General features: G+C 34.6%; 4 protein-coding genes across 4 annotated transcripts; 2 read left to right on the plus strand and 2 right to left on the minus strand.

Annotated features, from left to right (window-relative positions):
* The first annotated feature begins 6,191 nt into the window (after positions 1-6,191).
* Positions 6,192-11,296, plus strand: LOC108326197 (PHD finger protein At1g33420). The gene is made up of 5 exons (XM_017559544.2): positions 6,192-6,846; positions 7,684-7,810; positions 8,478-8,693; positions 9,154-9,774; positions 10,212-11,296. Exons 1-5 carry the CDS (start codon positions 6,510-6,512, stop codon positions 11,047-11,049), a joined length of 2,139 nt encoding a protein of 712 aa, XP_017415033.1. The 5' UTR covers positions 6,192-6,509; the 3' UTR covers positions 11,050-11,296.
* Positions 11,297-14,940: 3,644 nt separating this feature from the next.
* LOC108325275 (peroxidase 47) lies at positions 14,941-17,593 on the plus strand. Its single transcript, XM_017558320.2, has 4 exons — positions 14,941-15,237; positions 15,906-16,094; positions 16,214-16,376; positions 16,860-17,593. The coding sequence occupies exons 1-4, from the start codon at positions 14,983-14,985 to the stop codon at positions 17,237-17,239; spliced, it is 987 nt and encodes a 328-aa protein (XP_017413809.1). The 5' UTR covers positions 14,941-14,982; the 3' UTR covers positions 17,240-17,593.
* Positions 17,594-19,647: 2,054 nt separating this feature from the next.
* Positions 19,648-21,427, minus strand: LOC108325619 (zinc-finger homeodomain protein 3). Its single transcript, XM_017558711.2, has one exon. It carries the CDS (start codon positions 20,399-20,401, stop codon positions 19,802-19,804), a length of 600 nt encoding a protein of 199 aa, XP_017414200.1. The 5' UTR covers positions 20,402-21,427; the 3' UTR covers positions 19,648-19,801.
* Positions 21,428-23,009: 1,582 nt separating this feature from the next.
* On the minus strand, positions 23,010-26,494 carry LOC108324201 (ribosomal lysine N-methyltransferase 3). The gene is made up of 5 exons (XM_017557064.2): positions 26,380-26,494; positions 25,794-26,166; positions 25,068-25,264; positions 24,075-24,348; positions 23,010-23,854 (listed from the first exon to the last, which is right to left on the minus strand). The coding sequence occupies exons 1-5, from the start codon at positions 26,388-26,390 to the stop codon at positions 23,174-23,176; spliced, it is 1,536 nt and encodes a 511-aa protein (XP_017412553.1). The 5' UTR covers positions 26,391-26,494; the 3' UTR covers positions 23,010-23,173.
* Between the last annotated feature and the right edge of the window lie 266 nt (positions 26,495-26,760).

Genomic DNA, 26,760 nt, shown 5'->3' on the forward strand with positions numbered 1-26,760 from the left:
TTTTGTTGTTTAATGAGCGTTCGGTCATCACTTGAACGCTCGATTTCTCTTTTGAACGTTCGGTCTCCAGCGTTCCTATTTCTCTTCTACCATTCGTCCAGAGCGCTCGTCCTGAGCGCTCGTTCACAACACCCCTTTTTCAACGCTCATTCTGAGCGCTCGTCCACCTCACCCCTCAGACAACGCTCGTCCTGAGCGCTCGTCCACCTCACCCCTTAAATACCGCTCAACCCCAATGCAAAAAGAAAAAAAGAACAGCACTATCTCCAGATCATCATCCTCATTTTCCAACCTCGGGATATTCATCTCGAACACCACCTCCAACATCTATCTCTTCCCGAGAGCTCATCGTTATCCTCAGCCTGGTACCACCTCCAGGATTCATCTTCAACCTATCCTCACGGCCTTCATCTCCAACACCTCTTTATCCTCTCAATGAGCAATTCGTGCTATCCTCCGTTGCTTCATCACCTTTCCATCCTTTTGTTCCATCCATCAAGTACCCATTCGAAACCAATAAACCAATGTTTTTTTGAACCTGTAACCAGAGAACATCACCATCCAGCATACCACACGCACAGAAGGATGCCCACAGTATGAAGATGAAGACAAGATGGAGGGGCCCTTACCCTATTTTCTCACGCCCAAGGACTGTTGCTCAGCATGCAATGGAATGTGTACTCACGGATTATTTCTGAATAGGAGGAGAGGCTCACGGGTTTTGAAGTTTTTTTAATAAAAATTTGTTTCTTCTTCACTCATCGGGGGAACCCACCATCCATCATTCATCCCCCAACACTTTATACAACACCTTATATCACGACCAACCTCCATCTCGTTTTCCTTAGGAGTCAACCACCAAAAACAGCCCCTTTATCATCATCACCCCAATACCACCTCCAGCAATCGTCAACCATAATCCAGATTCACCCATGGTCGTATCTTGACACTCACGGCTACCACCAATACCCTTCCATCCGGCCACCTTTTCCCTCCACTTCCAATTTTCACGGACCTGAGGACCACAGTCAACACCTCTGAGCATTTTTTTTCAACACCTCACTGCCACGGCCATCATCTGCATCCATTTCCTTCTTGTTTTCCCCAGTCATCACTGATCTCAAACTCTCTCTGCTCTTGAGAACCATCCCAACTACACTTCTAGTTCACCCGTGATCACCTCCGACACTTGATCATCATCCCCCATTGAACCTCACACGACCTTCACCTCTTCACCCGTAACCTCCACCTTCACCTGCATACATCATCCCCAACATATCTTCATCTATTCCTCATCACTCACGGCCAAACGCCCACCATCTTCACCCCTCTCCCTTTTCATCATCAACACCCGTAACCTTCCAAACCACTTTCTTTTTCTTCCCAACCCACTCGCTACCTCCACCACATCTCCCTAAACCTCGTCATCTTCATCTGTACACCATCTCCAACCTTCATCATCATTCACTCATTTTTCGAGCCTTTGTCCACTCCAACCCTTGTCTTACTCACAAGCCACCATGCTTGGATTCTCAACCACGGTCTAACTCCCCTCACCCAATCATCAACCAATATCCAGTTCAACTTCTCCCATCAACCAAACTTCCCTTTCACTCCCAACACCTCACCTCCGACAACAATCATCATAGGCCTCAACCACCAGAACCCAAACCATACCTCACGGCTTTCAACAATTAGGGACCAGTGCTCTCTTTGTGGAACCCAAACCTGCCAACTAATATACTCATACTCTTTCAAACACAACACGTACCCATTGTTCCTTATCCCAGTAGATTAAACATTGATGGAACACGAGTTTCTCAATACTAAATTGATCAATAAATGATGTGAAGAAGAGAAGGGAGGAGAGAGAGGAGTGGTGTTCGTCGGCAACGGTGGATGGGAGTTACACCGGCGCGAGCAGAGTCGAACCACGGAGGCACCAGTAGTGGCCGGATCAGAAGCAACGCTGGCGGTGGTGGAGTCAAGGTGATTACCAGCGTTGGCCATGTATATCTTTAACGGATCAGGGTCGTGCGAGAGGAAGAGAGGGAGGAGCAGCCGCTAGCGACGACCTTGACGGCAATCGGCGCCATCCTGAGTCTCGGTTTGCGGTGGCCGGCGTGGTTGGTTCGGCAAAGGGTATGGTGGGGTGTGCGGCAGGCGCCATTTTTCTTTGCTCTGGGGAAGGGTCTCTCTATTTTGGGTGAGAGCAAATGAAAGCAAATGAAGTGGTGGAGACAGAACCCTGCTGAAGAGACCTTGGGCCTTTTCTAAAAAGAGGGAGTTTAAATAAAATGAAAAGAACGTTTTTTGACACCCCTGGTTTCATGTTTCATACCCTTTTCTCTTTGAGCTTAAGCCCTTGCAAACAAAGTAAAGAAGGATTTGGACTCGACACGCATTTCAGGATGCACCTCCGTTTTCATATTTACACTCTTCACAGATACAAAGTTGGAGAAAAAGGACATTACCCAAACTAAGGGGGCTCCAATTTTACTCCGCACGCAACACTGGTTCTTATCTCTGTACCCCTATTTTTGTTGGTTGTTTTTGCTCTTATTTTCTTAGTTGGTTTTTATTGTCTGCAATTCCCCTTTGTATAGTTTCCTCACTCTTTTGTTTTATTTATATCCATTGAACTTGTTTATTTCGATTTACATAAAAAAATATAAAATTAAAAAAGAAAAATACAAAATTAAAAATCAAAAATTACAAAAATACGTTTTAAAGGTTTAGGCACATGTGTGATCGCACGCATCGTCCTTGTGCCAAAAACCTTTTCTCTTTCTTCAAAAATACCAAAAATACGTTTTAAAGGTTTAGGCACATGTGTGATCGCACGCATCGTCCTTGTGCCAAAAATCTTTTCTCTTTCTTCAAAAAATACCAAAAATACGTTTTAAAGGTTTAGGCACATGTGTGATCGCACGCATCGTCCTTGTGCCAAAAATCTTTTCTCTTTCTTCAAAAAATACCAAAAAATATGTTTTAAAGGTTTAGGCACATGTGTGATCCCACGCATCGTCCTTGTGCCAAAAACCTTTTCTCTTTCTTCAAAATACCAAAAACACGTTTTAAAGGTTTAGGCACATGTGTGATCGCACGCATCGTCCTTGTGCCAAAAACCTTTTCCCTTTCTTCAAAAATACCAAAAAAAAATAATAAATATAAAAATCCTCAAAAAACTAAAAAACTTCTACTTTTCAAACTCAAACAATATCGCTTGCCAGAACTACGTGATCCTTGATTCTCCATCAAAAGTGGAGATACGTAGGAGCAAGGCCAGTCCTTGTCAGGCTCACTCTCCCAAAAAATCCAAATCATTTTCCAAACAATTTTCAAACATTTTCCAAACAAATTTCCAAGCAGTTTCTAAAAGAACTACGTAACCCTGATTTCTCGCATGAGAATACGTAGGAGCAAGGTCAATCCTTGTCGGGCCCAAAAAACTAAAAAATATTGTTTGTTTCTTTAGAGTTTTATTTTAAGGGGAAGTTAAATACTTTGAAAACCACATCCACATTCGCACATTTAGTTAAAGGTACTGCCTTAGGGCAGGCGTTGTAGGGTGCTAATACCTTCCCTACACGTAACCGACTCCCGAACCAAGAATCTGGTTCAATTTGACCATGCCTTATCATTTTATGGTTTTTCCGTAGTTTTCCAGAATAAACTATGGTGGCGACTCCAAAATCTCTTTTCAATATTTTTATTATTTTTATTGGATCGTCGTCCCGTCGCGATTCCGGTTGCGACAGGTGTTGGGAAGCTCTCTCACTCCTTCTTGGGTCTGCAATTTTCTTTAATGTTTTATGACCCTTTGATGAGGAAGAGGATTTGCAAACTGAAAGTATTAATGTGAAGCTTACATGTGATTGAAGCATGGAGCAGTTGCCAATAATCTTAAGGAAAGGACATGCATATTTCTTTGATTTCAACACATACACACACAGTGGATCTTGTATCTAGGGATATAATGAGATTCATTAATAATCTTAAGACTCTTGAGCTCAATGCATGGTTTCACTTGTTGATGGTCCTAATGGTTGGACTTTGATGAGTTATCATAGGCTAGAAGTTATTAGGAATAGGATTTGAGTAAACTTTTGTGTTAGTTTTGACTTGAATATGATATTTAGATGTTTGTGGATGCATGAGAATGAAGTGAATGAAACCTAATATTGACAATTGTAAATACTCTAAAGTAAATTTTTGTTTCACATCAACTAATGATAAAATCCTAAAGGGAGTTTTATTGTATTTTTGTGAGCTTTATTATCTATTTGTGATTTGTAAGAGTTAATGAGGATTGCACAAGTCTATTGGACGAGAACAATATTTATTATTTTTCACTAATAATAATTGAAGCTTGAGTGAAAAAAAAATCGGTACAACTATCAATAGATAATGAATCTCCTATTAATTTATCCAAAAATCTTGTTTTCACACATATAAACTAAATTCATCATTTTAAGAGACCAAGTAAGAGCATATTGGAGCTTGTGCATTGCTCTAAAAAAGAACAAATAACTGCCACTTTTTACCGAATCTCTAAGACATAGCAAATTTGAAAACCTAAGAGATGTAAGAAGTTTGAAGTTGATAGACTTTTTGGATTAAATGGTTGTGTTGTGATAGTTCAAAAGTTATGTTGTAATTGTATTATCTAATGACAGATATACAAAATTCCGATTACACAAATACTTGTAATGATTTCTCCCCTTAATGAGAAATTATCTGCTTTTATCATTCTTCTACAACTAATATTTTTTTTATACATTTATATCTTAGTAACCATAAATCATGATCCAACAACTGAGATGTATCGAAGGGTCGTATTGTAAAATTAAAAAAAATATTTATATTTTTAACATAACACTATTTACTTTATATATAAATAAGAAAGAAAGTTAAAATTGTAAATACAGTTTTAGTGATAAATATTCATAATAAATTTTCTGTTTAAATTTGTTTATTATAAATATTAAATAATTTTATAATGATAAAAACAACATGAGTGAATCTACGTAAAACTATTAAATATTAATTTAAATTAAATCAAATTTTACGTTAAATTAAAAACAAAACCAAATGGAAACAGACTTGATTTCTATTCAAATAGCCATTTAAAAAAAATCAAATCACAAAACTATATTGGGATATGATTATTATAAATAATAACACACATAATTCTACACAAAACCATTGGTTAAAGTAAAATAACAGTTAATTAATCTACACTTTCAAAGATACTTCTTATTATGTATGAGAGAATAATCAAGAGATTGATATGATTATATTAATAACTATTGTTTACTTCTGTACATTCATTAATAACAATATAATAAGCATATTCTAAGGCATTAATAACAAAACCTTAAATTTTGTATATTTAAAATTTTATTCTTAAACATAAATACACCCCCACACTTTTATTATGTTCTTTTTTCTCCAATGAACATCCCACTTAATTTCTATATATAATTTCAACTATTATTTATTTTTAATTTTTCCCTTTACATTGAATTACCATTCGTATCCCAACAACCCTCGGCATAATTCTTTCTCTGCGAAGTTTTGAATTTCCAAATCACAACTTTTATTGTTTTTAATTTTCAATTTTTTTTTCTTTACAATTACGCACACAATGTATATATATTCTTTCGGAAATAAATCTTCTACGTTTTAATGTTATCTTTCATATTTCCCAATTTCGTAATTGGAAACTGCCATGCGAGCAGTATGAACAAATAAATAGTACTTAAAATGTATATCAATAATTTGGAATATATGAATTTAACCATATAACACATTTTAATCGAAAGGAGTAAAAGATAATAAAGACAAGAAGTTCAAATTCTTTCATACACCAATACGAAAAAAAGAAGAAGAGAAGTTAACAAAATAAAGAAGAACATAAAAAGTTTTTTAAATTATTTAAAAAAAAAGACATGTCTTTTATAATTTTTTTTCAATGCATAGCCATTTTTAAAGCAAGTTTTGTTGTGATAATTAATTCTAAAAATAAGAATTCGCCATTTTTGTTTAACTTTTAAGAAAGAAAAAACTTGGTCTAATATGCATGAGCATTGATGGCGGTAAGCTCGCTTAACGGCTAAGATTTCCGATCTTGAAATTCTCTCTCCTCTAAATTTTGCCCAACTGACTCAGTTTTCTCGCGAATGCCCAGAAGGAATATATCTTTTTTTCTTTTTCCTTTTCCAAAACTGTAAGAATAATTTAATGTGTTGGGTGTATAAATACAAAAATACTGATCCAGATTAATCCAACGACGACCATCAAATCTAACCATCCAAACAGAAAACACACTACCAAACCCTAATCTGAAACGATCATTTCCTCTCTCTCTTTCTCTCTCTATCAACTGCCAAACTCCGGCGTCTAATTTCTCTCCTTCCTACCCGATCCACAACCTTCCGACCTTCTCCTTTAAGATCTCTCCCCACGCGCCTGCTAAGCTGGACCACGCGCCTGTTTCCGCCTCCATGATGGTTGTGAGCGGAGGGAAGGGCCTCAAACGCGCCGCGAAGAAGAGAGTCACCGCCGATTTCTACGACTTCCTTACGTTCCCTTCGCCGTCCCTCGCCGAGGCGGAGAACTTCGCCGGCGGTCCCTTTCGTTCTAACGTTCGCTCCTTTCTGACGAAGCACGCGCTGCTTCCGCCGCCGTACGCGCTGTTCCCCCACCTGCTGACGTGGCAGATACTCTTCCGCGTTGGCGAGCTTACCGAAGGCCCCGACTCGCCTGTTGTGTGCCTTGACGTCGTGGAAGAAGACGTCGCCAGATCCAGATCCGTTTACTGTGATCAGTGCCGTGTTTTCGGTGAGTTGACTCGCCAGTAGTTCAGCCGGTTCTCTCTTGCATGAATCATTTTGGTTTCTTCGCTTTTTTCCAGGTTTCTCTTCGGTTCCCGGTTCCCGATCTTCAACTTGTGAAAACATTAAAATGAAACGATTCACCGAAATTATCGTGTTCATTTCGCGATATGACGTTTATTATTATCATGATGATGATTAATTTATTATTTATTGTTATTATTACTACTTCAATATGCCTACATAATCATAAATTCGACGAAGTTTATAAGTATGATTAAGTGAGCATACAAAAGAATAATATCCAGTTATTATTATAAGGAAAATGACTGATAAATAACTGGAAGGGGACTGTCTGTCGTATCGTCGATTGGGGACGATAAAATCCGGAGAGATATTGGAGTATAAGAAGAAAAAAGGGTTAGGTGGTAGGTGGGGCCGTAAGAACTAGGACAGGTGGAAGGGTTCTGTTATGCCACGCGTCGGTCTTATTTTTGTGGGGACACTCCTTGCTGTCTTTGTTGCGTGACAGCTCATACTATTTAATATTATATATTTAATCATTATTGTCGTGGTCCAACTTTGCTTAGTTAGTACTGACGTGCTTCTTAAGTAGTCCGACACGTATACTAGTCTGGATATGCTGGTCTTTTCCATAAATCATAATTTTCATTGATTATAATCGTGATCTTTCCCAGTTTAGTGTTTTTTATTGATATTATTCATTAATACTGATTATTATTGTTTATGAGGAAATTCGCGTGGATTTGTCATTTTTTTTTATCTCTGAAAATATTATTATTTATTATTTCTTTGAGTTGAAACTTATGGATTTATTATTTAGGTTGGAGCGGCCATCCAGTGTGCGGTAAGCGGTACCATTTTATAATCAAAGCCGATGGAAGCTCTATTGGTGGGTACCACAAGCCGTGTATGTGTTGTGGAGACATCCTGCATTTGTCAGAATCCAAGTAAGTAACTTATGACCACCTAAGCAGTGTTTTTTGTTTTTCTTTTTATATTAGTTTTTTTTTGCTTTTCAATTGCTGTCTAGGGGAATCAATACCCCCAATAAATTTGAATATATTTATTCTGTTCTTATTTCTGTAAATTTTGTGTTAGCCATTTACTTCTAATTTGCGTACTGTTTCTTTGATTGTAGATACAAATTTGGGAAACAAAGTCTCGAAAATTAGCTGTTCTCTAAATGAAAACATTGTTGCTACCGAGTTATTTTTCTATATTATTGTGGTTGATTGCTGAAATGGAATGCCTGTTTGGCAAAGCTTGAAATTTATTGGGGCTTTGTGTCATTGAGCGTCCTTCTGTTAATTTCAATTTTCAACAAGTGAAGTAGATCTGTTAGTATAAAATTTCACCTTTGCTGAAGGAGAGGGTAGTTTCCTTTCGTTTGAAGCGCAGAGCATGTTTGGATTGCCTTAGTATGAAATTTCGTAGTATGCTGAAGGAGAGAGTAGTTTATTTTCGTTTGAGGCTCAGAGCATGTTTGGATTGCCTTGATATTATTTGAAAGAGCTTATCACCAAAGTCATGTTAGCTGTTACGTGACCTTATTTTGGATGAGTGCAACGGTGCTGTCCTTGATTTTATATTTTGGGTAATGTTTTCTATCTTCAGATGCAAGTCTTGCAATCACGTGACCACCACTGATGACGTTGAAGACTGGGTGTACCACCAATTAGAGAACACGACTCATCTTTTACACGGCGTAGTCCACGGCAATGGATATGGGCACCTTCTACGGGTTAATGGCAGAGAAGGGGGCTCTAGATTTCTTTCTGGTTGTCATATTATGGATTTCTGGGATCGCCTATGCAACACTCTTGGAGTTAGGTTAGTTTTTTTTTTTTATCGTAGTTACTAATATCAATCTCTTGTTTGAACTTATACTTCAATTGTCTTGTAGCTAATTCTTTCTGTATTTTCTATTGTATACTTGTGTCCATTATGACACTCTGATCTGATCACCTAATTAGCATTTGTCTTAAAGCTATTTTTTTATATAATTTCTATTTAATACTCTTGTCGCTCGTGACAGTCTTGTCACCTAGTTAGGAGTTAGACGGGGAAGAATGATATAGAAGCATTTCTTAAAAAATAAACTGTTCAGATTAAAATTCGTGTCACATAAGGATGTAACCCTGTTTTAGAGATGAAAGATATCTACAGTACTCAAGTCTTTTTGGGTATCTTGAAATAACTTAACCCTTTTCCAGTGGGAGTAGTTTTGGTTATTTGTGGTTTGTGAATATTGGCTTGAACTCTTATGTTTCTTCACTTTTTTCATAAGCAGAAAAGTTAGCGTGATGGATGTTTCAAAGAAATATGGCCTAGAGTATCGCTTGCTCCATGCCATTATGAAGGGACACCCATGGTATGGTGACTGGGGTTATAGATTTGGCTCTGGTAGCTATTGTCTCACGCATGAAGCATACAAGTCTGCTGTTCAAAACCTATCCAACCTACCCTTGTCCAACTTTTCACAGGGACAGATGCCGGTACCCCATTCCCGTGTGCAGGACATGATAAAATATTTCCAGTCTTTGTCAGAGCATGATCTTGTAAATATAAGAGACCTCTTTTGTTTCATAATGGGTTTGATTGGTGATGCTCGCAAGAGTGTATCAAATGTTGATGACACAGCCTGCAAGAAGCGTCGTTTTAATGCTTCTGGACTGTCAATTTCTTGGGAGAAGGCTGACATTGAACGTGTGGAGCAAGCTATGATCAGAGTGCTGCGTGCAGTGTCCGAGTCTAAGTGGGTAAACTGGCGTGCTCTTAGGGGTGCGGCCTGCAAGGTGGGCTCTCCAGAACTTCTTGATTATTGCCTGGGAGAACTGGGGGGAAAAATGGTCTATGGTGGAATGGTTGTTAATAGCCGATGCAATCCTCAAACTGGAGTTTATGAGTTCAGGTTAGACTTCAATCCGATTCATATGGAATGTTTAACTTCATAGAGGAAGGTCATACATACTGACTCGTACACGAATTATGGTATAGATGCAACGATGCTTCAGTTTTAGGATTTTGTGAACACGGGCTACTTCATTGCATGAGGCTGAATTTGATACTTGTTATTGGCAATATCATCATGCATGATGTTTGACCAAAAAAATAATTTTTAAGTATGTTTGATCGTTCCCTTGCTTTTCTCTTTGGGTTTTTCCATATGGATTATTGCTGAGGTGTTTGCGTATGAAGTCCATTAACATTGACGTTGGGCCTTCAAATATTGATGTTCTTTTCAAAGAATTTATGCTATATATTTCTATTGTTTGAAAGATTCTCTTTTGGTTTTATGTGGTGATTATGTGAATCGGTTCTAATATTGTGGCATTTTATTTGCTTTAGACTTGAGCCTGCCACTGGTGCTTGCTATGGAGTTTTAGCGAACAATAACTCTTCAGGCTCGAAGTATCCATCCGAAGAAAACCTCCTACAGTGCTTAAGATATTTATACGACTCTTTGCTTCATCCACAGATGATGGTAAACTATGTTGAAGCAGGGACGAGGACTCTCGCGATGAGCTCAGTTCAGAAGCTTTTTGACTGCAAGCAGTTTGTGAAAGATTATAGTCCCGAGTTGTTACCATTGTCAGATTTGCACAAATTACGCATCTCATGTCAGGTTGAAATCGTGGATGAATCTGAAGATCCAGAAGCCATAGCTCCAACGGAATTAATTGTGCTGCCCATGAACGCCACAGTGGCCGAGCTTAAAAGTCAAGCAGCGATTGCTTTTCAAGATGTATATCTAATGTTTAGAAGATTTCAAGTTGACGAGCTAGTAGGCTATAGCGGTGTTGAAGATTCCACCCAGGTCAAGCTCTTGTTAGGATCGAAAGATGTAGTTTGTGTTCGAGGAAGATGCATTGGGAAAAATGGGTTAAGTAAGTTCCGGATGGAACGTGGACTTGAGAGGTGGACTGTAGATTGCAGCTGTGGGGCCAAGGATGACGATGGGGAGAGAATGTTGGCGTGCGATATATGTGGAGTGTGGCGGCACACTAGGTGTTCTGACATCCATGATACTGATCCCGTTCCAGCACGATTTGTTTGCCTCAAATGCCAAAACAATGAATCAAAACTCAAATCTGGTGGCCACTGCAAAGATGAGACTGTCACTAACGTTACCACTCCCACTAGTTGTTTCGGAAAAACCTTCCCAGTGCCATCTGATGTCAGTTAGTTACGTTGCTAATCAGATTTGTACGGAAAGCTCCTCCTTTTTATGTTTTTTTTTTTTTGCCTAGGCCTGAATGAACCTGTACATAACACACAGATAGGCCTTAGAGATAGGTTCAGGGACAGGGCATGTCTTGTTCATATTTCAGGTTCTACCTTAGCTTGTTTATTTTGTGTACATAGTAGTCACTGACCGAAAGATGTGGAAGCCGTAAAATCCAAATATTCAACTTTCTTTTCTTCCCTTCTAAGTGAGCTTCATGGTTTTTAAAAATACTTCAACACTTTTTCTTTATAATGCTGTAACTGTAAGAGCTTTTACAAGTATCTATGTTTTCTAACTTTTGTTAACTTATCTCTTATCGAGGATTTTACTGAATATAGTTGAAGGAAATTGCTTCCTGCACCCTACCAAAATTCTTCCGCACCCTGTCACTTTTCAATAAACAGTTCCCGAAATATTTTTCTATAAAGCAATTACCTTCTCCAATTAGGGAATGTAGGATGCAACAGCCTAAATTAAACAGTTCCCGATATGATTTCAATTACATAAAAATAAAAGTAAAAGATAATTGTTTGTATTTAATTTTAATTGAGAAAAAAATCTATTCAAATGCGCTTGTAAACAATCTAGGTTGTGATGGAAAGAAAAAAAAAGAGAAGGATAAACTGGAAAAGATAGAAAAAAAGCAAAAAAAGGATTAATTAAAGGCAATATACGTATAAATGGTCCAAATAAAATAGATTTTTTAAAAGGGTCCAATATTTGAAAACAAATTAAATGGTCCAATATACGTATAAGTTTCCACTTCAATCTTATTTTAATTTAGTAGAATTATTAAAAGGGTATAAACTATCGGTCGAAATATCCCAAAATGTATATATTTTGTGCTAATAGAAACATAAAAGTTATTTGATAGTTATTTTGAAGGATATTAAAATAATGAATAAAAATAGAATTGAAATTTGGAGATGGTAATGTGCACATAAGAATATTAAATGGTTTGTAAAGCAGGCAGCACTACCATAACAAACGTGTCTACAGCACTCGCAAAATCAATAAAAGGTGTACAAATTTTGATGCTTCACCTTCTGGCTTGGATTCCATTTCATTACCAAGGACAAACATTTTGTAATTTCTTCTCTCTTAAATCTAAATGGCAACCAGCTGCATCAACTTTAGTAAGCTTTAGTTTTTTACTTACGTTAAATATTAAGTTATCATATTATGGACAGCTAATCAGATCACAATACATGGCCATATGTAAAGATGCATTGCTTCAATTTATTAAATTAATAGGCTTTTATGTTTTAGGTTAAAGATTTAGGCAATAATATAATTGTTTAATTTTTTTTATAAATAGTCATATTTCTAACTTTAAGGAATAAATACGTGGAAATAGTATAAACAACTATTAGAAGAGTGTTGAAGGAAAAAATATTTTTCTTTTCGTATTTTTTTCTTCTATTTCTCCAACACTAAAGCATGGAAAAGAAAAAGTAGTTATTATTTTATCTTGCTGAGAAAATAATGTGCTTTTTTTATTGAGTAAACTCTATAATAATTTTTTTTATGAGACTTCTCTTATGTCATAGAACGTTTTTTTTTTCTTAGCAAATGTCGAGAGGAAAAATAATTGGGTGAATATAAAATAAATTAAATTATGGAAAGAGAATGAAAAATTACGTAATAAAAAGAAAGTTATTAGGAAATGAGTCTACTAGAATAGAGAAGTAAAATTTTTCATTTTACATAATAAATTAAAGTTTACGATATTGATTGAACACGTTAGATCAATATTTTAGCATAAAACATAAACAAATAGGCTTAAATGCTTACTTGGTCTCTATGATAACTGATTATTTTAAGTCTAGTATCCAGTTTTAAAAGTGTAGACATTATGTTTCTATGTTATCAAAATTGTATGAATGAATCATCCCGTTAAATTGATATAAACAGAGTTAACTACACGCTGACATGGTCATGAAATTTGATCTTTTTGTTTTCTCTTGTATGCTCTTTCTACAACCCAGTTTTTTTTAGAGTCCTGCTGCCATGAAGTAGATTGTAGGGCTTTTTAATCATAAATTTATTTATATGTATTTTTATAATTATAATTTATTACTTTAATCATAAATCTGTCCATCGGTAGGTTGAAAATATTTCTTCACCTAATCAATCTACAAAAATTTGAGAATTAAATGGACTAACTCATATAGGTAGCACGGGGTTAACAGTGGACTGGAAAGGAAATAAGAGAGTTTGAGAAAGTGGAGGATGAGTTTGGTGAAAAAAAAGGAAAGAGAGAAAAGGAATTATTTCATAAAGATATAGAAAAGAGAGAGAAAGTTGAGGTAAGAAAAACAAGAGAAGAAAAGTGTAAATTATTTTGCCACATTAGTTAAGAGTTAATTTCATTTCTGTAAATTTAATGGGAGGGACTTCATTTAAACTATTTTTACAATTTTAGGACTCAATGTCTAAACTTTTTAATAAAGTATTAAACTAAAAATAATCCCAACATAAAAATTAAGTAAGCATTTAAATCTAAACAATAAATATAAATACTAAAAGAGAAACAAAAATTATCAATGTATGTCAATAGATAATATAATTCGATAAAATTGAGATTTATAGTTTTTGAAATGTAATACATCTATACATAAAAAAATTGTATGATAAAAGTTATGATAATACTTTAGAGGTCTTATTAAACATTAGATATAATAAAGATGAAAAAAACCATTGATTCAGAGAGGAAGAAAAAACTCTCTGTATAACAATAATTATTAGTAAATAAGCTGAACAAATTTAAACAATAAAAAAACTAATTATATAATATTCATAATATCTAATTATGTTTTATTATAATATATATTGAGTCAAACAATAAAAAATTAACATAGGGGTGACTTGATGAATATGTATTCTTATTCTCATACTACATTTATAGCATGAATCCAAAAAAAATTTATCAAAAGTTGAAAGAGATTGAGGCAATGTGTAGTTAAAATATTCATTGGTCACTCCTATTGTAATCTGAAACCTAACTCATATTCACTCTTATTGCAAACACAATTCGATAATAAATTTACCCAAGAGTCTACCTAAACCCACAATACCATAAGAATAGTTATTATCAAGAAAACTTTTCTGGTATAAACAAATAAAGGAAATGGGCTTTCTATTTTACTACTATAAATCTATTATGAAATTGAAATTTGCGTGTTAATAGTCTTTTAGTAAGTAATCTTTTAACCATCGTACAATTAATCATCCGATGTGGTACCAAAACTTTAATAGTCATCTGATGTATTGGGTCAATTTTAGATTCCCTTTCTAAGCTAAAGTTGACTTCCAATATTATTCATTCATATTCTCAGAGCTTCTAACAATCTAGTCATAACAAATCTCAATTTTGGTTAAGACTCTATTCTACTTATTTTTCCACCGGTTTCCAACTCTTTCAAAGGTTCTCGTCAAATGATCTGGCTCTTGCACGTTCGTCAGTCACCTATGTGAAATTCCTAACGTGTCAGCTTAATTACATGCAATCACCATTCATATGCAATGTAGTTTTATTAAATCCACAACATTTACATTGACTTAGGTGATTAGGTAGGACTTTAGAAATTAAAAACATGGTGCAGGTCTAAATAATAAAGTGCACACACCACTATGCTCAACTTCTATTTTGTTTTAGTTATCTTTTTCCAGTTTTGACCAACACTTCTTTTCAATCATTTTCATTATACAAGTATAATATATGTGTATGCACACACACACTACACTACACTAGTGCCGTACCCCACTATGCAGTTGCCAACTATTCCCCCACTATATAAGGTTCTTAATTTTTGGCTCTTTTATTTTGCAGATCAACCTCATTCCTCTCCCTGCAAACACAGTATATATAAGTGTCTTTGTTTTGTGAAGATGTTGTACAAATCATGTGTGAGGCCTTCAAAGGTCATCATGGCAAACTTTCTTACATTACTGCTGTTGTTGCTAATTCAAGTCTTTGCATATGGCTTCAGATACGGAGCAGATGGCTTGAACATGAACTACTACTTGATGAGTTGCCCTTTCCTTGAACCTGTTGTTAAGAACACTGTCAACAGAGCTTTGCTGGAAGACCCCACTCTCGCAGCTGCTCTTATCAGAATGCACTTTCATGACTGCTTCATTCAGGTTTTCCCCCTCTCTCTCACACACACTAAATTCATTCACAAATGGATGAAATACTGTTCCATCTTTCTCAGGATACAGTGCAAATATAATCAATCTATCTACACTAACTAGCGTTTAACTTATAAGAAAAGAAAATCTAACGTAAAAAATTACCAGTTTTGTATATTTTGTATATAAAATGTCATTGTAGACTTCCATGGTTAGACATCAAATAAGACAGATGCATCAAATAAAGTATAGATGTTGGCTTCTAGATCAAACATAAAAAAAATTCAAAAATATCTCATTTTAAACATCAATATTAATTATTTTATGTATAAGACGTCAAATCTTTTTTTAGATATCGGTTCCCCAATTTAAACGTCAAAAAAAGTCTAAAAATATCTCCTTTTAAGCGTTAATTTTTTTTTTTTATGACATAAAGATCGGTCCCTCATACTTTAAATCCTCCTTTAAGAGTATTGTATTTTTGTTACTTAGAATTGTGAATGGCCAAAACGTGAAAGTGGTTACCCAACTATTTCTTGTCGCTGAAACGTTCACCACTATGGAAGATGTGGTGTGGTGCATGTGTCTCAAAAAAGGACAAACTTGCTTTAAGAGTAGTATCCAGATAATGGTATATAGTATAATCCACTAAACCATCAAAATTGTTTGTTTTCATATAGGGATGCGATGGCTCGGTTTTGATTGACTCCACTAAGGATAATACAGCAGAAAAGGATTCTCCAGGAAATCTGAGCCTGAGAGGCTTCGAAGTCATAGATGCTATCAAAGAAGAGCTTGAAATTCAATGCCCTGGTGTGGTTTCATGTGCTGATATTCTCGCCATGGCTGCTAGAGATGCAGTTTTCTTTGTAAGATATTCAAGTCAAATAATACATTACTCTTTCCTTTTCTTTTCCTATCTGGTCTGATCAAATAGTCATTTACGTTGTTTATCTGGATATTGATTATGATTATGAAATTATTACAGGCAGGAGGACCGGTATATGACATACCTAAAGGAAGAAAGGATGGAAGAAGATCCAAAATTGAGGATACTATCAATTTACCATTCCCTACTTTCAATGCCTCTGAGCTCATTAGGTCGTTTGGCCAACGTGGTTTTTCTGCACAAGAGATGGTGGCTCTCTCTGGTAGGCACATTATTCTCTCAATCATGTGCTATCATGCTAAATATATTATTGGGAATCCAAGTGTGACTATAAGATTCATTTAGGATAGAAATGAAAAAAATAAAATAATAGAGTACTGTATAAAAATCAAAGAGTCACGTTAATTCTTATAAAATTTGAGATAAAGAGTGGTGTCAATCTTTTATGTGACTGGATTTATATTTTATTATTGTTTGTGTCTCCCTATAAACTAAAAAGGACTACTCGTGACTGTATAAGAGTTAATGTCTGGTGAACTTTCTTGGTGAACTTAGTTGGTGAACTTCTTTCTTGATGATCCAACACACGTGTGTGTGTATATATATATATATATATATATATATATATATATATATATTTATAGTTTTATCCAATTAGTCTGCTTTCTCTTGAAAACATCAAACATGCATGAAAATTACAGAAACTCATGTGACAAGCACTTCATTGGATTGTATGCATATTCAGGGGCTCATACACTGGGAGTGGCAAGTTGTGGTTCTTTCAAGAACCGGTTGAGCCAAGTGGATCCAACTTTGGACACAGAATTTGCCAAGACACTTGCGAGAACATGCAGTTCTGGTGACAACGCAAAGCAACCATTCGATGCGACGAGTAACGATTTTGACAACGTTTACTTCAACGCTTTGTTGAGGAGAGACGGGGTTCTTACATCAGACCAAACACTGTACACTAGCCCCAAAACCAGGAACTTTGTGAACGCTTATGCATTCAACCAAGCCATGTTCTTTTTTGATTTCCAACAAGCTATGGTGAAGATGGGTCTGCTTGATGTCAAAGACAATTACAATGGTGAAGTACGCCAAAATTGTCGCAAAATAAACTGAATGATGAATTCTGGCTTTGTGATTGTTTTAGGTTTCAGGCAAACCTCAATCCTTGCCACTAGTTAAAACTACATGATATGCATATTATATGTTATATGCTTAATTAGGTTGTTCTATTTGGTATCCCTTGGATGTATTGTGTTCATATTTATATGCCTGTAATCCTATGCTGGATGTAGTAAGTACTTTTTATGAGTATTGTGGGGTTGCAATTAGTAATTGTGGGACTGCAAGATGCAATTGCCTTGGGGTCTTGTTCCTGATTTGATATATTTGAACTTCTATACTTTAACCATATGATTATAACCAGTCACTATTCATTTCTAAAGAATAATCAACATTCTCTGATTTTTATTCTCGTGTTGGACTGCAAAATTCTCAAAATATAACAGGTTGAATTGAAATAATAAATCCATGAAAATAATACAACTTTTTAATCCATGCCACGGAGAAAAGGGGAATAAAGTTTAATCACATAAATGGTAGAATAACAAGATTAAGTGAAAAGTCATCACTCAAAAGTTATATCAAAGATAGTTACATGTAAGAAATCAAGTCAATAAATATTTATAAATAAGAATACTTTTAATGAAAATAAAATTACTTTTCACTTATACTTTTTGTTTTCCGTTTGGTAAATTTTGTCTCCAAATATTTTACACATATTTTACCTCAATTTCATTATAATTTACTAATTTTGTCTAAACATTAATGGATGATCTATGTTATTAATTGACGTGAAAACATATTTATAGTAAACTTTTTTACGCTAAGTTTTGAGATATTAATTAAACAATAACTCCTTTAAATATGTACATGTTTTTTGTTTTGAAAGGCTTAAATTTATGAAAAGAAAATGGATAGAATACTAAGGTTAACTCAAAATTCATAAGGTATTAAAGATAAGAAATCAAGTTAAAATAATAATTTATAAATGTTTTGGATGTGAGGTTGACAATCATTTTAGGTCTTCGTTACAAAGTTACTAAATGTGTTTTATCTGTAAATATGTTCGATTTGATGTTGATGTCTAAACATGTACATGTCTTTTTTAAAACATATAAACTTAAATTTATGAAAATGGGCATATAATGATGAGAAGAGAAGTCCCATATAGATAAAAACTTATCTTGCGATTTACCTTTCATGTTATAAAAGGAGTCAAATGTTTCTTTGAAGGGATCATATAAGTTTCTTCATTTAAATTAAACTAAGAATATTTTCTTAAAAAATAAAAAAAATGTGAAACTTCTTTTTTCCATATTCTTTTACTTGAAAATTTCATTAGTTTTTTTGGAATTTTCAGGTGATAGAATGTGGCAAAAGATCTTTTACATAAATATAAGTAAGTATCAATTTTTCATTAGAAGAATTCTAAAATAAGTATCTTTAGTTATATTGGTTATTTCTTATATAACACAATGATCAAAATCTTTACTATCAGTCATATTATATAGTTGATATACTAAGCTTTAAGCTTAACTATATATTACTAAAGCTAATTTCTTTCTGCGCATGCCTCCACTTTAAAATATTAATTTTAATTACTTGTAAGATAAAGTTAATTATTTATAAACATTTTAATAACTTTATAGTATTTTTAATTACTTGTCAAGTAAAATAAATTAATATTTTGGATGAATATGATTAGTTATATGTGATTAATATTAATTACTTGTAAGATAAAGTTAATTATTTATAAACATTTTAATAACTTTATAGTATTTTTAATTACTTTGTCAAGTAAAATAAATTATTATGAACGTTTCAATAATATCGTGACACTATGTACATCAAATTATATATAGTTTCATTTCCCATCAGCCATTTATGAAGCCAACCAAATCATGTTTATCCATTCAGGTAACTAAGTGTGATGATTAATTATCCTGTGATACTATTATCAATTGTGGATCAAATTTATAATAAAGTTAAAGGAAATTATACATACACACCTATATTTATCTATTACTTATATAACAAAGTTAACCATACACATTGTTATAAATAACGTTTATCTGATTAACTGATAGGTATGGAAAATGACAGTAGTCTGAATCTGCAGTCTTAATGCAACTATACGTAGCAGACAAGAGGCAGATAAATGGAAATGCCGTAATCAAATCCAAATTTTCAACATTATTTTCTGATTTATTTTGTTATGTACACATTTTCTTGACAAAATATGGTTTCTGTGTTGTGTCACCATTGTTGCATATATTACATCTTTTGAAAATCCTAAGCTAATCTGCATGGCATCGAGTTGAACGGTAAATGATTCTTTCTCTCAACTGATATCAATGAAGAAACAAAAGATTTTAAACAACTAAATCTGTAGATTTTTGTTTGAAACACTCTAAACCATCTTGCTCTCAAAATTAAACAAAGAGAGATCAATGACACATGACTCTAAAATTAATATTCGAATGTTGCATTTCCTTCAAAGAAAACACTGCATAAAAGGGGAGAAAATTAGGAAGGGTCTATAACAAAACACTGGGGAAAAAATCTTCAAACAAATGGAAATAATGAGACAAAGCAAAGATGTTGTATCATGCTAAGTTAGCTAGTTGAGGGATTTCTCTTGGCAAAAGTGTTCTTGTTATTGTGAATCCACACTTTGAGGACTCTTCTTTTGATTCCAATCTCCTGGCAAAAGTTTTGCACCACAGATTCATCTAGCTTCTGTATTCTCCACCCTGCTCTTTCTGCAAAAAGAAACATCTTCTCCTTTTGTTCTTGTGTGAACTTGGTTCTAAACCTCTTCTTCACCTTTTCAGTTGCATTATTTCCCACCTCCTTTGTCATCCCGTTTTCACAGTCCTTCTCATCAGACACATCAGAAGGACTAATTGAACCACTTTTGTGGGGAGATAACTGAGCCAAAATAGGCCCTATCTGAGTAGTGTCAGGAATAATCATCAGAGGAGTGATATAGGAATCAGAAGACTCTATCTCTTTTCTGTGGAAGTTTCTGTGGCAGTTGCAAGCCGAGCATCTGAGAGCCTCAAGCGTGCCTTCTTCTCCATCAGCAATGAACTCGCCACAACCATCAGTTGCATTGCCACCAATTGAAGCTGCATGGTTCTTCAGACATTCCGTGTATCTTATTATTATCTTTCTATCTGCCCTTCGATCAGCATGTAAATTGCTTGACTCCATTTGTTGAAGCTTCTACAACTGGTGTTGATTAAAGAACCAAAAAGGGCAACTTTATCTGATGAGGAAGACTGATGAGAGCTGTAACAGGTTGCTGCAAGTACTTATAAGGAAGTCGGAGTTGATGGAAAAAGGTACACGAGGTCTTGATTGTGAATTTTGTAAGTGAAGCAACAAATATATAACTTTGAGGGTGAAAGAGAATAAAAAAAGGTGTTTAGGGTATTTGATACACTATTTTATTGGTCACTTTATAGCTAGAAAATTAAAGTAGCTAGCTCAGAAGTTTATGGTCCAGATTTGTCTCTATGTATGTGTTGAGCGTGTGAGATAGAGAGAGACCTCAGAACCAAATTACAATGAAATAAAGAAAGCATAAATGTGTTTTAGACTAGAGAGTATGTAGAGACAGTTGAAAAGTTGGGTGCATGCCATTGCTTTGCTTTGCATACACTGTTAGACATCAAGCTTACGCTATTAGAATGTTGTCCTTTAAAAAGATTAAATTAGTGAAAGGATTGCCAAACAAAGATAAGAAAAGAAGAAAAGTTAAACAGGAAGCCGAAAGAGATTAATATTTGTGGAGAACTGTCCACTTAGAAGAAAAGACTGTCCATTGCTTTGCAAGCTGCAATAATTGCATTACTCAAAAGAGGGTTGAACTGTCCTAGATTTGGACTGTGGTTGGTTGTCCCCACTCACCATTTGCATACCTATGTTCTATATAAGTTACCATAAAAAGGTAGATATCATTTTCAATTGCAAGGAATTAGGCAAGCTTAATAGGAAAGTCTTGATTTGTCAATATGCAAGTGGTTCTATGTTAGTCTTATATTTCCTTTATTTATGTATCTCATAAAGATTGGTCCTGTTTTGAAAAGGAACAGGACTTGAATGTGTTTCTTTTCAAAAACAATATTACTTTGATTCCATGTCATTTATACTTAACAGAAGCTAGATTATTGACATGGCAAATGAACATGAAACTTACATATTTTTATGGTGATGATGTCTTAGTATTCATTTCTCATACCTTGTATATATATAATTAAATTTAAAGTTAATATTCTTCATTTCTTGGTACTAATGATGATATCTGTATTAACACTGTAAAGCGAACAAATTAAGAAAATAAAGGTGAAGAAAGAGGTGTGGAGGAAAGAAATCGTGAGGTTAATTCTCTCTAAAAACTATAAAAGTACAGCATTCAAGTCTATATCTATGATTTGAGAAGTAAATAATAAGTAATAGTTGTAATAAGTTGAAAATATATTTACTGTCATTGTACAGCTTTTGTATAACAATTGAACAGCGACTGTGCCAAACAACAAGAAGCTGCTATGTCATCTACCATATTATTGCTACTCCAATGATTAGGCCCTAAGCACAAGTGACAATTATAGGCTGTTCATAATAAGTCCTCTCCACTCCATACAGCCGCTACATCCAACACCTCCAATAATCATAGCCTATGTTCGTGATAAATTCATCAATAACTTGTTTGTGACATTATTCTGAGTTAATTGTATACGAGCAGTTATATCAGAGAATGTAAATTTTGACCATCCAAAAAGTAAACAATGATGAAGAATAATGAAAATGAGAAATTGGAACAGAAGAAGGATTTGTAAAGTGTAAACTTTGCTTGCAACTGTACTAAAAATCAGAGTAGTAAAATGGGTTGGATTTCACAGGTTATCACTACTTAATTTATTTTTATCCAAAAAACAAGTGACAAAAGAGACTATTTAAAAAGTATAATAATATATTGTGAAACTCATTAAAAATCATATAAGAATTCAGAACAAATTTTAATATTGGAGCTAAAAATACTAATAGTTATAGTTATTAAATTACATATAACACTAGTGAACTTATAAAAAGTGTATTAAAAACATAAAATGAGCTCTACCATCGAAGATGGTTCTAGATTTCATATTGCAATATTCACCTTGGATTGCTTGTTTACCTTCTAAGGTTTAATAACGTTAAATAAAGACCATTTGTTTATGAGCTTTCTAAGAAAATCTTTTTTTTTTTGCATTACTTAATTTATAACACTCATTTGAATTTTATATAGTCTACAAGCTAAAGCAGCAATTGAAAATCATGAAAGAAATAAAAGTCTCGCAGAAAACCACAAAATTCCCATAAGTCTGATAGAGTCAGCCTAGATCTACACTTAATAATACCAAGTTACCAACTATGAATCACACACAAGAATGATTACAATAACCAAATTAATAAAGGCTATGCAACAAATGGTGCAAACAATCCCAAAAATGTCCCTCAGCTATCTAGAAATCTTTACCATTCACTTAACCTATACTACAATTATAATAAATTATTACGTTATGCAAACTCTTCATATATTACCTCCTTTAGTTATCTCAAAAACATGGATTTACTCTTTCAACCTATACTACAATTATAATAAATTATTAAGTTATGCAAACTCTTCATATATTACCTCCTTTAGTTATCTCAAAAACATGGATTTACTCTTTAATTAATACCAAATAACTGTATAAGGGGAAAATATAACATAAGAATGCAAGGAATATGAGAGATAATGGCATAAATTACGAAACACAAATGGTACACTGAATAATTAATGAAAAAGAAAAATGATAAATCATTTTTATTGCTGACAAAAATCCAATGTGACAAATGAGCGGCTTCTATGCTACTTTTTCCTAGGCCAATGACTGGGTGCACCAAAATATAAGTTATAGCATCTCATGAAAAACTAAAACAAAGTGAATGCCAAAAAAATCAACCCTTTTTCTTTGTTGTCCTTTTCAATTTCTTCCTAGGTGAACTATGCTTATTGATTTCAAATGGCTGCGAAGCATAATTTCTAAGCTTTTGAAGAATCTTCCTTTCATTGATGCGCAGCACCAAAGAATGATACAGTTTCCTCTCTCTATCTAAACTACACCTTTCCAATGCTTCAATATCATCTTCCACTGAATTCAAACCATAGAGACTCTCCCTCATGTCAGCTAGCGACAACAGGGCATCACAAACCCTTTTGGACAGCAAGGACTTCTTGCTCATATTAAATACTTCGTTAGGAAAGATATTACCATTCAGATGGGTAGTTCCACCATTTGATTCAGGACAATTCCCAGCAACTGATACCGATAGGTCTAACTTTTGGTAAGCATCATCTAGCAATAACATGATGTGTAATAAAATGAGGAGTTCAATTTGTGGTTCACCGTCAAATGAGATCTCAAAATATTCAGAGTCTTGGCTGCCACATGCAGAATAGCCTAACCTTCTCCAAAGGGAAACTCTCGCTCTACTGTGGCGATCAGAAAAAGCTGAAGAACACCATTGAAGTACCAGCTCCATGTCTATGTTTACAATATCATAAGAATTGTCTTTCTCGGTAAATCCATATCTATGAAGCAAAGCAGCATTACCCAATAGCCCATAAGTATTAAATACCTGTTGTTAGGCAAAAGGAACTCTTGAGTATGAGAGTAACTTCAAGGGAATAATAAGAGGTTGTGTGGTACACTGACCGTTTCAATTCGAAGTGTAAAACATATTTCCAAAACTACAAACGATAGATAAGCATAGTACTATGAGGTCGTTTCTATGACAACAGGCGACTGATCACTGACTCATGGAAGAAAAATCATATAACTGAAAGGAAAATTCTCACCTCAGTTCCACTACTGACATCTTTTATCGTAATCATCTCCAACATAGAAGTATCATCTCCGCTAACTGAAGAACTCTCCAAACCACTATCAATGTTGTTCCCAACATTAGCATCAATTGACGCAGTCATATCCGTAGAGGAATTTTGAGCCAATGCTACTTCTTCCTTAACAATGCCCTCATCATTATTACTACCATCAACATCACTGCCTGATTCATAATTAGAGGGCATAGCAGTGAAATGCACATCCTCTGAACCTGTTTTATGATTGAATCTAGTGCAGAAGACAGTATACACATTATTAGAATGGGAAAATCTTCAGATCTAGATCTTATACATAAACAGGAAAGCACGGACTCTTCAAAATTACAGTTGTGTCATGTAGGTTTTGAACATTTCAGAGTTATATTTTTATATTGTTTTACTTTTATTTTTAAACTTTTAAAGCAGTGCCGATGGGAATATCATAATAATTGGATGGGAACAACAACAATAACAAAAGTCTTGTGTGCATACAATGATTCGTTTACAAATACAACAATTCCATATTTTGAATTAAATTTTTACTGTGCTAAAAGCATGTATTGTATTATAGTCCTGTCTGTTCAGCTATTTTCTTGCTTCATATCATATGCTGTATTTGTGTTTTCTAGCTCAAAAGACAATTTGTGCATATTACACATACTGTCAATCTCTTTGGAAAATTTACTACAACCATTTACTTCTATTAAAAAGTAAAGCATCACCAGATTCTCAGGCACTACTGCAGTTCTTGAAATAGTATACAAATACAAGAACCCACAATTTTCTTGACAGAACAGCATTTGCTGAACTTGGAGTTGGAAAGCCTTAAAGCTAGACCTAGAAATTATCGCTCTTAAAACCAGTTACAAATTCGAGTTGCAGCAGAGTTAAAATGTAACAAATAGAAAATAAAGGCATACACTAAGACTAGAAAAGAAAACCATGTTAATGGCCATAGGCTTTACTTACAGATCTGCCAAGGGAACCATGCCAAAACCATGGTAATCATCAATCTCAAAGGATCGAGAAGATATAAGACTTTTCGCAGCAAAGTATTGTTCTATCTCAAAGAATTTCGGGTTTAGCTTTAAAGGTGCTGAATCCAATAGGGGGAGAATATTCTCTTTCCAGTCCTCGTAAATCAGAGCCTTGTCTTCTTGCACTGTCTGCCTAAAATTGTAAGAGATCAGAAAGTTTTCATGAATGGTAGAGCACATAGTGTTATATTCTAAGATTCAAATCACTGGTATGATGCGCCAACATAACTTCTCCGATATTCTGAGTTTATTTTCCTCATTAGTACAGAGTTCACCAGGCGATCAGCATATAAACTAACTAATATGTATCATTTCCACATCTTTAACGTTTAAACTCCCTTTCATTGGATGTAATTGTGACAAATACTATAATACAGCTTTTAATCAACCCTGCCATGACATAGTTCAGAATATGAAGATTCCAATGCGATTCTGTAATGCATAAATCAAAAGAAAAGAACAAGCCAAACATAAGGAGCTCAATTAAATTAACTATACATGAAAGGCAATTTAATAACAAAACATCGACCAAGAGACAAAAGCATCCTATCTTCATTCGAATTAACAATAAAAAATTACTAGCATGTATAGCATGGCTCTATATGGTCAATGTTAATTCATCCTTCTTGATTATTAAGCTCAACAATACTAGGTATACCTGGTGAAGCTCGGTACCACACAAAAGCTCGTTTACTTCATTGAGGGTCCAAACAATTGGCACGCATTCTTGGTAAGGCAAGAGTTGAAGGTATCCATACCAAGGTGAGTCCTCACCCAAGCTTCTCTCATACATGATGGCAAATGCAAGCCCCAAATGACCATCCAAACCAGCCTCTTCAATGATCTCACGTGCCCCACTAGTCTTGGTGGTAAGGCAAGCTTCTTTTGGCATTTTGGCCACAACATCACCTTCCTCCAATTGGCACAAAGCTCTCACCGCTATTCCCTCGCCAGGTGTATCCACAAACTCCAATGCATCGCTCCACTGGAAACCCTTCGATTTCATCCACCGATTGAATGCCCTCAAACGCCTGTGTAGACAGATAGAAAAAGAATGAGTTGTTCACAGACAGAAACACGTTCTGTGTTTAGTGGCAAATGGGTAAAGCATTGTTCAGTAACAATGACAGAAAGATTATGACTTTATTGGGTGAGAGCGTCAAAGCTTGACTTTTTGGCATAAACTTCGAAGATGTTCGTTCGTTTTCAATGAAAATGAGAGAGAAATAAGAAATTAGATGTACCTGGAAGCCATAGGTGGAGGAACAGAGATGTTCGTTGGGGGAAGACGTGGCAAGGGTTTTAGAGTTACAAGCTACCTCCACTAGTGGTAGTGCCGCAGTGCTTTCTGACTTTCTGGCTTTGGGCTTTTGGTATTTAATGACTCCAAGCCTTTTGCATCTTACACCTATGAGTGTTATTTCCTACACCACCACACACACTGCTTCTTACTCTCTCATTCCCTTTTTCCCCTTCCCTTTTTGCCCCTTATCAAATTTAAATGATAGTGGTTAAAAAATTGTTACTTTTCACCAATATCCACCAAATTCATTTAATTAATTATGAATTAAATTAATTATAATTACATTACTAATTATAAAACAATTAATTTAAAAACTATCTAT

The sequence above is a fragment of the Vigna angularis genome, chromosome 3 (assembly GCF_016808095.1).
Source record: "Vigna angularis cultivar LongXiaoDou No.4 chromosome 3, ASM1680809v1, whole genome shotgun sequence".
NCBI lineage: Eukaryota > Viridiplantae > Streptophyta > Magnoliopsida > Fabales > Fabaceae > Vigna > Vigna angularis.